Genomic DNA, 14,531 nt, shown 5'->3' with positions numbered 1-14,531 from the left:
TGTATTAGACATGTAAGACATTATTATATATATTATATTTTTAATATAAACCCATCAAAATGAACATAAACTAAACATTATGGTATCAACCATTCATTTCTGTAATCACTCTAAATATACCCTTTGTTTTCCCTCTAAACCTTCCCTTTCCAGTGCAGAGATTTCTGTATAATTGTAAGGGATTGCACACATTTCTGAAAGATTAACAGGGTTTATTCCTGGACTGCATGGTCATTACCTAACTGCATTAGGTATAATGCCATCATTTACCAAGTTATTATTTCAACATCTGGTTCAGAACAAATGGTAGTTTGTTCAAAGATTAACTTTAGAATAATTATTCTATAGGTTCAAATGATATGGGGAAGTTAGTATAGAGATGTATGTCTTATTTTGGTAAGGATACACTTGATCCCCTACCTCTTTATTATAAATAAAGCAATATTTATGATACAGCTATTAGCCAACGTTCTCAAAAGCTAGGGATAACGTACCAAAAGCTAGGGATAACGTACCTATAATGGCTACACATAACAATCAAAGAGAGAAGCAAGACATTTGAGGGCATACATTTGTCTGGGCAACTTCTCCTAACTTAAATGAAATGAAGACTTTGATATTAATGAGTTAACATATAAAACATACAGTCCCTGGCCCACAATGCTCTTCGAGTGTAGTAAGGCAGTCAAGTGAAATTGATCACATCCTGACAAACAGATTATCTACTAAAAGTTGTCAATCCAGAATAAAAAGTAGAAAACAGTACAGCACACTATTGTGGATCTTTTAACTCTGGGAGACAATACAAAAAAAAATAAAAAATACATTCTATAGGAACAATTTGAGAGGAAGGAAACCATAGCTTCATTCCAATTCAAAATGACATTGCACCTACATGCCAAAAGAGCCTTTGCTATTTGAGTTTGGATCGAATATATTATATGATGATATTACAACAAAGGTCATGCACATCTCAGCTATGCCTTGCCTTTTTTTTGTCATGGTGACAAAACTAACAATAAGTTAAACAAAAATATATCTCTAAACATACATAATTCAAGAAAAATCATTGCAAGTGCAATTGAATTCATAACCACTAATCAGACTGACTGTCTTAAAGTGCTTCAGGTTTCACATCCTCCATCATCATTCACTGCTGCTTTGACATTGGAGTTTCTGCAATACTGGCACAGGACGTGTAACAGAATGTTTCCTCTTCATTCTTTGTATCTTCCTCATGCAACATTCCCATCCGTGTTTCAGAAGCATCTCCCAACCTTAGACATACAGTCGTGGCCAAAAGCTTTGAGAATGACACAAATATTAATTTCCACAAAGTTTTCTGCTTCAGTGTCTTTAGATATGTTTGTCAGATGTTACTATGGAATACTGAAGTATAATTACAAGCATTTCATAAGTGTCAAAGGCTTTTATTGACAATTACATGAGGTTGATGCAAAGAGTCAATATTTGCAGTGTTGACCCTTATTTTTCCAAGACCTCCGCAATCCGCCCTGGCATGCTGTCAATTAACTTCTGGGCCACATCCTGACTGATGGCAGCCCATTCTTGCATAATCAATGCTTGGAGTTTGTCAGAATTTGTGGGTTTTTGTTTGTCCACCCGCCTCTTGAGGATTGACCACAAGTTCTCAATGGGATTAAGGTCTGGGGAGTTTGCTGAAGAAAAAGAAACGCACACCTATTTAGGCGAAGTGCTGGCTAGCGGAGTAGAAAACTTGAAAATAAAGGAGAGCCGCACACTCTAGAAGCTCAGATGCAAAAATGTAATATCCAACGTTTCGACAGCAAAGCTGTCTTCATCAGGCTATAATCACAAACACTGCGGGATGACTCGTTTATATAGTGTCAAAAGACACACAGGTGTCTGTAATCATGGCCAAAAGTGGCCTAATATCATTGGTTAATTCTCAAATATTAAAATGGCATACAAAGAACAGCATACAAAAAACAAATGGATAGCATACGATCATAGATTCATTTTAGACTACACAAGCTTACAAACAATTACAATGGCAAAGTCACAATAATCACAAGAATGGCTTCAGATCAAAGTCTACGTTGAGACCGAAGGGAGCAAGGGTCTTTAAGTTAAAGATCCAGGCAGCCTCTCGTTTTAACAATAAATTATCAAGGTCACCCCGTCTCCTAGGGAGGGTGACATGTTCGATGCCAATATAACGCAGAGACGAAATCGAGTGGCCTGCCTCCAAAAAGTGGGCCGCAACTGGGTAAGTCAAGTTTTTGCACCTAATGGTGCTACGATGCTCTGAGATATGTACTTTTAATTCGTGCTTTGTTTTACCCACATCATTTTTACCACAAGGACAAGTTATAAGATAAATAACTGCCTTAGTGGAGCACGTAATAACACTTTTGATTGGGATCGATTTCCCTGTTTGTGGGTGTTTGAAGGATCTGCATTTATAAGTGCCATTGCATTGAGCACAGCCATTACACTTGTAATTTCCATCCAGTAGGGGCGCATATAGACGTTGTTCAGGAGAGTGGGGAGTTTCCTGGCCATGAACCCAAAATATCGATGTTTTGTTCCACGAGCCACTTAGTTATCACTTTTGCCTTATGGCAAGGTGCTCCATCATGCTGGAAAAGGCATTGTTCGTTGCCAAACTGTTCCTGGATGGTTGGGAGAAGTTGCTCTCAGAGGATGTGTTGGTACCATTCTTTATTCATGGCTGTGTTCTTAGGCAAAATTACATTCATGATACATGTTAGCGCTCACCTTGTCTTCTCCGGACAAGCTTTTTTTCCTGATGCCCCAAACAATCGGAAAGAGGATTCATCAGAGAAAATGACTTGACCCCAGTCCTCAGCAGTCCAATCCCTGTACCTTTTGCAGAATATCAGTCTGTCCCTGATGTTTTTCCTGGAGAGAAGTGGCTTCTTTGCTTCCCTTCTTGACACCAGGCCATCCTCCAAAAGTCTTCGCCTCACTGTGCGTGCAGATGCACTCACACCTGCCTGCTGCCATTCCTGAGCAAGCATTGTACTGGTGGTGCCCCGATCCCGCAGCTGAATCAACTTTAGGAGATGGTCCTGGCGCTTGCTGGACTTTCTTGGGCGCCCTGAAGCCTTCTTCACAACAATTGAACCGCTCTCCTTGAAGATCTGATAAATGGTTGATTTAGGTGAAGCCCTTTTTGTGCAAAGCAATGATGACGGCACATGTTTCCTTGCAGGTAACCATGGTTGACAGAGGAAGAACAATGATTCCAAGCACCACCCTCCATTTGAAGCTTCCAGTCTGTTATTCGAACTCAATCAACATGACAGAGTGATCTCCAGCCTTGTCCTCGTCAACACTCACACCTGTGTTAACGAGAGAATCATTGACATGATGTCAACTGGTCCTTTTGTGGCAGGGCTGAAATGCAGTGGAAATGTTTTTTGGAGATTCAGTTCATTTGCATGGAAAAGAGGGACTTTGCAATTAATTGCAATTCATCTGATTACTCTTCATAACATTCTGGAGTATATGCAAATTGCCATCATACAAACTGAGGCAGCAGACTTTGTGAAAATTAATATTTGTGTCATTCAAAACTTTTGGCCACGACTGTAGTTATTTTGTCACAGAGCTCCACTGTTTTCTGAGCAGTGGCATCACTCCTATGTGATGCTAGTCCCTCAATTGCTATCAGTCATGCTATTTGATGTTAGACTATGTGCCAGGCCATCTACCTCCACCTGTCATACTGTACTCTACACAAGCAATAAATTAGATTATTTTAGGAATTTAGCATTCTATAAATCACATGTGGGGGTCATAAGGTAATAAGGAGTTATTTAGAAAGACTAACCAAGCACTTCTATCAGAATATGGCCAAACCAATCCTGCTGCAATTATCAGAAAATAAATGAGAGAGATTAAAACATGAAACTACAGGGGGAGGGTTCTCGTTAAGTAGCGATCAAAAAGAGCAGGTTTCAGAAATGGACGTGTTTTCGGTCAGTCAGCTAATGTCATTGAACACCTGTTACATGAGTACCAAACAAAAACAATAATTAGAGCCCAGTGGGTTGTTCCAGAAGCCAGGAAGATGGGCCGGTTGACAGGTGTCAACAGCCAGCTCTCCAACCTGAGGCTTCCCTATAAAAGGGAGGTGTTTTCTTCACCCTTCCCCCAGGGTAGAGGGGGTAAGGGGGAAGGATTGACCCTGGTCGGTCCTAGGGAGTTAGTCCTCTCCTGGTAGGGTGGTGGGACAAGGCCTGTCATGTCTCTGTCTCGGGCCCTGCCGGTCCCGCCAAGGGGATCACATAACAAGTGATGTCGTCTCCTGATCCCAGCCTCTCATTGGGTAACCGCCAGCCCCTCTCCTTCAGGACCCCTCGCGACCGCATCAACAGGTCCTGGGCGGCCAGTGTGTATCTGGATGTAAACAGAGTTGCGGTCAAAACATTGAAAAGTGCTATTTATTTCAAATTAGTATTTTTTTATGTTCATGAATCGAATTTGAAATGTAATTCATCCCAAGTATGTGTAAATGAAGGTGTTTGTCAAAATGGTATTGCCATTTAAAAATGACCATACTAATTTGTACAGGCTAGATACTGACCTCTAGTGGATATATTCTTTAATTACAACTTTTCTAACCAATATTCAGTGTATTTTTTTTCATGGCTACCTGAATATTCAATATCTACCCTGTTTTTATTGGTAGCAACTCTAATAGTATAAGCCCTCTCACAATGTATCCCCCTAATAAGAATCATATCCTTCCATGCAAGGCCCAGCTCCTATATACTGACAAGGCAAACGAGCCATTCTCTGCTTCCGGTATGTTGGTCAATCACCTCCAAGCATGCTCGCCTTGGGAGTCAGGTGAGTTTACAACAAAAGAGGGGGGAACGGTCATTAGCGGGAGTAGACTAGGAGTGTTCTAGTCAAGTGGTTTGAGTCGTGCGTTCATTCAACTCTATTGTTTGTACAATGTTGACTATCTTAACATATTTATGCCACTGTGTTTTTGCTTGTGTCGAACTTCGTGCATGTCCTGGTATTGTTTCGCGCTACCACAATGCTTTATTATTAGATTGTTTGGTATTGCTTGTAGCGCTCACACACTAATGCTAACATATGCATGCTCATTAACCAAACTAATGGCGTTGCCATATTTATGTCAAGCCGTTTACTGACGCATTATAGTTCTGCTTACCATGTTATTATATTAACTACCGGTGATATGGTAACGCTTCCATACACCGTTACACTCACACTGTAACTAGTGCAAAGCACCGGCCGTAATCTTTCAACTAACCTTTATTTGCCGATACTTTATTCGTTCTCGATTCGGAAGACACTTCTCTTTTAAACTTCTGTTCCCAGTTGCAGGTGGAACTCCAAAAACCAGGGAATATTCCGAAAAATATTACATTCTCTATTTGTATAGATCGAGACATCTTTGTTTTGATCGCACTGTGTGAAGCTCTGTCATTACTTCTACACGTGGCCGTGTTGCATAGAAACGACTAGTTCCTGCAAAGATGTTGAGAAATGCAAGCTGTATGGAACCTAAAATGGTGAAAAAAAACTCCTCACGCTGTGAAAGAAGTGGATTTAATATCTTTCTGATTAATCAATGTTTTATGGAGTACCACCTGCAACTGGACACGAACGTTTAAAATTCGTTTTTTTTCTCAAATCGAGAACAAAGAAATTATCACCAAGTAAAGGCTAGTTGGAAAATTGCTACCAGTGCGTTGCACAAGCTGTTGTGTAATGCGTAAGGAAGCATTAACATATCAATGTGTAGCTAGTTATTGTGTCTCTGCATTTGAGGTTTCTGAATGTGGACCCTCCATTGACATGTTGGCCTAGTCCAGATATGACTCAGTCCTCATGTTCAGGTTTTACCTGGTCTTTATACACCTATATTAGTTGAATGCCCCATTGCCCTGACATTCTTTGGCTCTGTTCTGTTCATCCTTGTGGCTCTTCAGACATCTCTGAATCAGTGCATAGTTCAATGGCTCTCAAAAGGGAAGTACATCGCAAGGATAGGAATATTTATCTTCCACATGTTTTGATAAGCGGTTGATTCCTACAAATGGAGTGTACCTTGCCGGCTTGCAAAATCTTGTTCATCATAAATCTAATTAACAGATTATATTTGATACATGCATGCAAGCTGCCAAAGCAACATGGCTGTATACTGTTTTTAGATTATAGACAGAAAGCAGCATGACCATATACTGTACTGTGTAGATTATAGACTAGAGATTACAGTTCATACCTCATAGGATCAGTGGGCTCGCAGCAGGACAGGAAGCCTGAAACTGCGTCTGCTACCTCCCTGTCTGTGGTCACGTCCCACAGCCCATCTGTACCCATCACCAGCACGTCATTCGGGCCATGGTTGTACTCAGACATGTCGTACACTATCACCTGTAGGAGCCACAGATAACGGAGGGAGGGAGGAGCGAGGGGAGAGAGGGAGGAGCGAGGGGAGAGAGAGGAGTGACGGAGGGAGAGATTGGGAGGAGTGACAGAGGGAGGGAGGGAGGAGTGACAGAGGGAGGGAGGAGTGACAGAGGGAGGGAGGGAGGGAGGAACCACAGATAACGGAGCGAGAGAGGGAGGGGAGGGAGGAGCAACGGAGGGAGGGAGGGAGGAGGGACGGAGAGAGGGAGGAGCAACAGGGAGGGAGGAGGGACGGAGAGAGAGGGAGGAGCGACGGGGAGGGAGGGAGGAGCGATGAGGGGGGAGAGGGGGGAGCGATGGAGGGAGGAGTGGGGGAGAGAGAAAGAGGGAGGGGTGACAGCGAGGGGAGAGGGAGGAGTGGGGGAGAGAGAAAGAGGGAGGGGCGACAGCGGGAGGGAGGAACAATGGGGGGAGCGATGGAGGGAGGAGTGACAGAGCGAGGGGAGAGGGAGGAGTGGGGGAGAGAGAAAGAGGGAGGGGTGACAGCGAGGGGAGAGGGAGGAGTGGGGGAGAGAGAAAGAGGGAGGGGCGACAGCGGGAGGGAGGAACAATGGAGGGAGGAGCGACGGAGGGGATGAGCGAGAGGGAGGGAGAGAGGGGGGGTGAGAGGGTGGGAGAGAGGGGGGGGGGTGGGTGGGAGAGAGGGTGGGTGGGAGAGAGGGTGGGGGGGGGTGGGAGAGTGTGAGAGGGTGGGAGAGAGGGGGGGGGGGTGGGTGGGAGAGAGGGTGGGTGGGAGAGAGGGTGGGGGGGGGGTGGGGGGGTGAGAGAGGGTGGGTGGGGGGGTGGGGGGGTGGGGGAGAGGGTGGGGGGGTGGGTGGGAGGGTGGGTGGGGGGGTGAGGGAGGGTGGGTGGGAGGGTGGGTGGGAGGGTGGGTGGGTGGGTGAGAGGGTGGGTGGGTGGGAGAGAGGGTGGGTGGGGGGGAGAGGGAGGAGCGACAGACGGGGGAGGGAGGGAGGTGGGGTGGGTGGGAGAGGGAGGAGCGACAGAGGGGGGAGAGAGGGTGGCGGGAGAGAGGACGGAGGGAGGGAGGAGCGACAGAGGGAGTGTGGGCGGAGGGACAGATAACGGAGGGAGGGACAACAGATGAGGGATATTCAATAAAATATTTGACAATATGTTCCCTGATGAGCCAAAATAAAGTAAACGTATCATTAGATGTCCTCCAAGCTATGGAGGCCATCCTAGGCCACACTGGGATGCTTCTAGACGAGCCATAATCTTCCATATGGTGTATGATACATGGTTCTAGACACAGACAGCATGACATCTCTTACTCACCTCTGGGCAGCAGGAGAGAAAGGGTTTGATGTAGATGTTGGAGTTGTACACCTTCAGGTCATGATCCCCTAGGCCACGTGTTACCCCAATGGTGGCCATGACACGGGCCTACGCACAACATAAACACACAACACAATCACACACATAGTGAGTGATCTGGGTTAGTGCCTGTGGGTGTTCCTAGATTCTAGGAAAATCCATTTATGAGGGATTAGTGACTCAGGAGCACTTTTCTGCGTGGGAAAATAACGTTCGCAGTGTGTCTCTTTTACCACACAGCTAGACTGGGAGAGTTCAGCAACAACCATGAACTTCCATTAGAAGTCCTCCCACACATACAGCGGAATGAATAACTTCAAGTTATTATCTTGCTATATCTGTCCTGCTGGTGAACTAACAGCTAAGCATACATGAAGGTTTCTTCCTGTCGGGTAACATATGATTAGGGCAGATGGACAATAGTAAATCTACATTTTGTTTGAAGACCAAGGTATACTGTACTGTGCATATCAAATGTCCCATGACTTGGGCAGGGTTTTACCTGGTCAGGTGGTAAATGTGGTTCTTAACAAACTACTGTGGCCCTGTCTATGGCAGACCTTACAGCACCATGCATATACTGTGCTGTTCTGATGTCCACCAGTACCCAGTCCATAAACATGGCAAAGTCCTTCACCTTTTTACCCTCTCCATATATAAGCGGGAACTTGAGGTCGTCTTCTATGATGGTCTTGTAAGCCCTGCAACAAACCAACAGGATCACGGGTTGGGGATTAGTGATCATATTCTTCAAGAAGTATATAGCCTACCTTTTTTTTTTTTAATCTCTTGATCCTGTACACTGTCAGAGGCTTTTATAGGGCAACACGTTTTCCTGGTCAGGTTATATGGTCTGTAAAAACTCCTGGCCCTTACCATTAAAAATACAATGGACCGAAAAGTAACAAATCGAACCCCATATGTTAGACAATAGCTGTAATTTACCAGCCGTTCATTGTGTGGTCCCTGAAGAGCATCTTCTTGCTCAGCTCCTTGTGCTGGATTCTGCGAGGGAACTCCAAGTGTGTGAACTCATTCCCAAGCAGCTCCGGTCTCAGGAAGCCCTGCAGGGACACAGAGCAGAGCGAACGTTGACAAAACTATGCATAACAAACTGTTAATGTCAAATTGACTTGTGACGAAATGGCTCTTACGAATCATACACTATATATACAAAAGTATGTGGATATCACTTCAAATTAGTGGATTTGTCTATTTCAGCCTCACCTGTTGCTGACAGGTGTATACAATTGACAGGTGTATAAAATTGAGCATGCATACAATCTCCATAGACAAACATTGGCAGTAGAATGGTCTTACTGAAGAGCTCAGGGACTTTCAACGTGGCACTGTCATAGGCTGCCACCTTTCCAACAAGTCAGTTCGTCACATTTCTGCCCTGCCTCTAGCAACTGTAAGTGCTGTTATTGTGAAATGGAAACGTCTAGGAGCAACAATGGCTCAACCACAAAGTTGTAGGCCACGCTATGTCACAGAACGGGACCGACAAGTGCTGAAGCGCATAAAAATCGTCTGTCCTCTGGTTGTAAAGCTCGCTGCCATTGGATTCTGGAGCAGTGGAAATGCGTTCTCTGGAGTGATGAATCACGCTTCACCATCTGGATGGACAAAGCTGGGTTTGGCGGATGCCAGGAGAACGCTATCTGCCTGAATGCGTAGTGCCAACTGTAAAGTTTGGTGAAGGAGAAATAATGGTTTGGAGCTGTTTTTCATGGTTCTGGCTAGGCCCCTTAGTTCCAGTGAAGGGAAATCTTAATGCTACAGCATACAATGACATTCTAGATGATTCTGTGCTTCAAACTTTGTGGCAACAGTTTGGGGAAGGCTCTTTCCCGTTTCAGCATGACAATTCCCCCATGCACAAAGCGAGGTCCATACAGAAATGGTTTGTCGAGATCAGTGTGGAAGAGTTTGACTGGCCTGCAAAGAGCCCTGACCTCAACCACATCGAACACGTTTGGGATGAATTGGAATGCGACTGCGAGCCAGGCCTAATCGCCCAACATCAGTGCCAGATCTCACTAATACTTTTGTGGCTGAATGGAAGCAAGTCCCCGCAGCAATGTTCCAACTAGGGATGCACCGACATACCGATGACCGTTATTAAAAAATTTTGCGCCCTTTTAAGCATTTTATTACAGTTAAATAGTAAAATCACACACACACACACTGACCAAAAAGTAATTTTGTTGGCATTTACAGCCGGCTGTGATACAGCCTGGAGTCGAACCAGTGTGTCTGTCGTAATGCTTCTAGCACTGAGATGCAGTGCCTTAGACCGCTGCGCCACTTGAGCCCCTAATCAAAACCTATTTCTTTCACTTACTTGCTGTGCTGTTTCGTTGTTCATTTGTTCAGTCTCAACCAGGATTTCATCATACATGTCAAGCATGGAGTTTCAGCTCTGTCTGTCCGTGGCCTCTTTTCCTCGTTGCGCATTGTCACTGTGTCCATTTCCATCTTGTCCAGCTGTGGCTGTAACAACATTTCACGTAAACCCTGTTTCTTGTCTGCATCGAAGTAGCGGTCCTTGTACCTAGCATTGAGCATGGTGGTACACAGCCTGTAGGAGAGTACTTTTCCAAGTTAACCCGACGGTCTGTGCTGGCATTTTTGTTGAGCAGGCGTTTCAATGCCATGACAGGGTATCAGGTCTGCTGCAGACACAGTTGAGCATATTTCTCGAGTCAGTTGTTCGAATGGAGCTAGGAGTGTGTTCATGTTTCAAACATGTTCTCAAATGCCATTGAAATGGCAGCAGCGGTATGAGAACCAGCACATTCTTGAGCATGCCATACGACTTTCCTCAGTACGAAATCCTCGTCGACCCACTGTGCTGTCAGACTCATAATGCTCATGGGGCTGACATTGCTGGTCCAAATGTCAGTCGTGAAGCTAGTAGCAAGTAGCTCATGGATGTGAGTTTCAACAATACTGTGTAACTCCGGTAGGGCAACATCTGAAAAATTGCGCCTACTTGGTAGTGTGTACCGGTGCTCGACCAGTCGGTAAAAGCCAACATCATCCACGACAGAGAACGGTTGATTGTCAAGGGCAATGAATTCCATTATCTTGGTGTTTAATGGATTTCGCCTTTTGAGTTGTCTTGCTGAAATTTTCTTACTCTTTCAAATGACTGCTCAATTTGTTGACTGCTCGATCCACACAGCAGACATTGTGGGCTAGGTTAGGAATGCTGTGTTGCACGTGTAGCACTATATTTCTTGTGGCGTCATTACGTCATCGACCTACGTTATATAGGTATGCACGTCAGCTTTGACATTGATTTTACACATCGGCGTTAAACTAGACATCGGGCCGATTGTTGGCATTTTTATCTAATATCGGCCGCTTCTGATATATTGTGCATCCCTAGTTCCAACATCTAGTGGGAAGCCTTCCCAGAAAAGTGGAGGCTGTTATAGCAGCAAAGGGGGGGACCAACTCCATATTAATGCTGATGACTTTGGAATGAGATGTTCGACGAGCAGGTGTCCACATACTTTTGGTCATGTAGTGTATCTTTTTAGTGTAAATGGAGCAACAAACATATCCTAAAGGAAGTATCATAGCAGTAGGAAAAGTGACAGTAGAACATTATATAACTGTGAAACACAAACTTGGTACTTTTCATCCCTTGCCCTGAGGGTTCCACCACTCTCCCACACAGCCACCCACTCCAGCTTAATTTAGACCAACAGACAGTCAATGAATAAAGATGTAGTCTGAATCATACATTAAATAACAATACCCTCCCTCCCCCGTGCATCTTCCTCTTGGCCAAGGCACCCTTGAAAAAGCTACTCGTATCTCGTGGTGATGGGACTCACCTGGTTAAAGGGACATTACACTTTCCAACCAAAGTTTGTCATATGTTTTCAGACCTCTAAAGTCTGGAAACATCTGACACTTTAATTCATGAGTCAAATCTTCTTCTTTCTTTTTTTAATAAGGAAAACATATATAAATGCATTAACCCCGTCCTCACCAGATACTGCAGGCGCTGCCTCTCGGACTCGGGCGTGAACTCGTTGGACATGGGGATGACCTCATTGTTACGGATGATGATGGCTCTGTAGAAACAGAGTAAGAACCAAAGTAGAATGAGTAGTGATTCTATTTATATGGGAGGGACAACGTACTGTACAAAGACAGGCACCATAATGTGACTCCATATCAGGAGGACACTCAGGACAGACAAATTGGGGTTAAGAGGGTCAGCACAGCATGTTAGATGATTATTGCTCCAAGACACTGATCTAAAGTCAAATTGTTCCCCCCTAATGGTTGAGGTTAACATTTGAAAACACTATACCAATCCTAGATCTGTGTTTATGGGCATATTCTACCAGGAGTTTACAGTACATGATGAATGGTGTTGCCGTACAAATAGCGGCCAGCAGAGGTCATAAGAACTGCTGTTTGAGAATTTGAGCATGACCAACGGGGACAGCTTTCTTTGAATCAACGGCTATGGGCATCACTTCCTTTAACCTCTCTTTCAGTCATTCAACTCTGCATTGAAAACATTGAATTGAATATGTACAACAAGTAGGCCTGTAATACATTAGTCATTATGGGCATTAATCAATCTGCTGCTATTAGAGTTTGACCTGCAGTTGACCTACCTGCTGTCTCCTGCATTGGCAACATAGAGCTTCCCCATCAAATGGATGGCAGCCAAGGCACAACATCCACCAGAGATGGTAAAGGACGTCTTCTCTTTCTCTATCAGTTCATCCTGTAATCAACCGGAAACAAAAGGTTATTCACTCATTGGGTAATAGAAGGAAGTTAGCAGCCCTACGATGAGGTTATACTTAACATGAAATGTTTACAATTATTGACAGATAAAGACTGCCTAAAAATAAATCTGTGCATTTGATTCTGGAAACCAAATTTTCTCTTGGACGCCCAGGATTCGCTGAGACGAGTATAACACTATTTCACAACTTTAAGGTGATATGCCGTTAGCGTTCGCCCGTGTTTTACCATCTGTTTGAAGGCGTTTTCTATGATGCCCATGATCAGACTCTCCAGACTGACAGTCTTTTCCATGTGGAAGCGGATGGAGGAGTCAGTGATGGCATTAGGGTCCTCTGGGTCCTGGGTGGAATTTGCTCCCTTCTTCACCTCCAGCTGGTAGGGGCTGCCGTTCTTGGCCAGGCAGATAGGGGCCGTCACGGAGGGGTTCTCCAGCAGGTGGGCGATGTCCCCCAGTCTGTCTCTGATGAGGCGATGGAGGAGTTTAGATGCCATGATGGCACACCCTGAACCTGCATGACCGTCGAACACGCCCCAGTACTGCAGTGGGATCCCTGTGCCGTCCTGGAAAAGGTTGAGCAAATGAAATCATATCAAACATGCATTTTAAATATATCAATAGACAGGCTAACAGTAAGAAAGGAGAGAAATAGAAGGAAATACAACACTGGCCAGGGATTCAGTCTCTTTAACAGGTCTTTCTTGCAAGAGTTTATCTCGATGAGAATGACAAACTCAGAGAATGCCTAAAGGACATTTCTGTCAGAGAATGGATGGGAATACTTCTCATCCATTCTGTTTTGAGCCTCACCTGTTTAGCTAAAAAAATATATACAGCACCAGTCAAAAGTTTGGACACACCTACTCATTCAAGTGTTTCTCTTTATTTTTACTATTTTCTACATTGTAGAATAATAGTGAAGACATCAAAACTATTAAATAATAGATATGGAAGTAACCAAAAAAGTGTTAAACAAATCAAAATGTGAAAAAGGTTAAGGGCCCTGAACTTTCCGAATGACCTGTATATCTATTTTCTGCCGGTTTCGCATGTTATTTTGGCATTTAATACGTGTCGCATCAGTTTGCAAACAATGTAAACCATTATAATAATTGAGTTAATAAAGCCACATACTCAAGAAAGCTTGACGATGTTTGTAAGGCAGCTCAAATGCACGTGTTTCAGCTCAGTGTTTTCTGTGGTGGTGGGGCATCCAGTGGAAAATACAGAGCATAGGGGTTGGTAATGTTCTCTTGTTGCGCCATGATTGGCTCAGTGTTCTGTCACTCATGGGGACACGAAGTCAATGCAAAGTCTACGGGGAAAGCTCAAATTCAAGCCCCTTGGGTGCTGCCATAGAGTTACATTAAAGTGCCCATCCAAGAAGGCCACAGATAAAATCACGTTATATCTACCTTAGCTTTGATTGGACGGATCATGTCCACATCATACTTTCAAAATCGTAGCTAACAAGCTCGACAAGCAGTCATCATCATGAATCAAGTTGACAATCTATTGGCAAATCCTTTTCAAACCTTGTCACATAAAGAGAAATTATAGATGAAACGTATCGGTGCTCATTGGACAAACATTACACAACAAGTTGGAAATTGCAAATTCAACAATGAGTGGTTTGGAAGAATTCAGTGGCTAACTGCAAGCGTTGCAAAGCAATCAATAGCCTGCTATTCAGCGGAGTGGGTGTGAGGTCCAAGTCTGGGTTTAAGGGTCTCTTGTCTAAGCTTAAAAGGATAAACATGCACAACACACCATGGGCCAGAAAAGGTTGAATACATTGGCCATGCTGTCAATCCAGCATGACTTCTGCCACTTTCTTAACAACTGGAAACTCGGAACTCAGAAAAAATTTGCTCTGACTGGGAAAACATGTTTTGAATGGTCATCCAACTCGGAATTCCAAGTCAGGACCTCAGGCCACTTTCTAGAGCTCCGAACCTGAAGATCA

The 14,531-nt window shown here is 44.3% G+C and overlaps 1 protein-coding gene across 1 annotated transcript in view; it reads right to left on the bottom strand.

Moving 5' to 3' along the window:
• Positions 1-386: 386 nt before the first annotated feature.
• The window catches only part of ppm1j (protein phosphatase, Mg2+/Mn2+ dependent, 1J), a 60,527-nt gene continuing 46,382 nt past the window's right edge, over positions 387-14,531 (bottom strand). The window contains exons 3-10 of the mRNA XM_071334851.1: positions 12,793-13,128; positions 12,429-12,541; positions 11,789-11,873; positions 8,725-8,843; positions 8,417-8,480; positions 7,741-7,848; positions 6,275-6,426; positions 387-4,410 (exon numbers count right to left, since the gene is read on the bottom strand). Coding sequence (XP_071190952.1) covers positions 4,254-4,410; positions 6,275-6,426; positions 7,741-7,848; positions 8,417-8,480; positions 8,725-8,843; positions 11,789-11,873; positions 12,429-12,541; positions 12,793-13,128 — 1,134 coding nt within the window. The 3' untranslated portion in view covers positions 387-4,253. The remainder of the gene's footprint in view (positions 4,411-6,274; positions 6,427-7,740; positions 7,849-8,416; positions 8,481-8,724; positions 8,844-11,788; positions 11,874-12,428; positions 12,542-12,792; positions 13,129-14,531) is intronic.

Source organism: Salvelinus alpinus, chromosome 12, assembly GCF_045679555.1.
Source record: "Salvelinus alpinus chromosome 12, SLU_Salpinus.1, whole genome shotgun sequence".
Lineage (NCBI taxonomy): Eukaryota > Metazoa > Chordata > Actinopteri > Salmoniformes > Salmonidae > Salvelinus > Salvelinus alpinus.
Note: the sequence above shows the minus strand (reverse complement) of the source record. Positions and strands in the feature narration are given on the sequence as shown.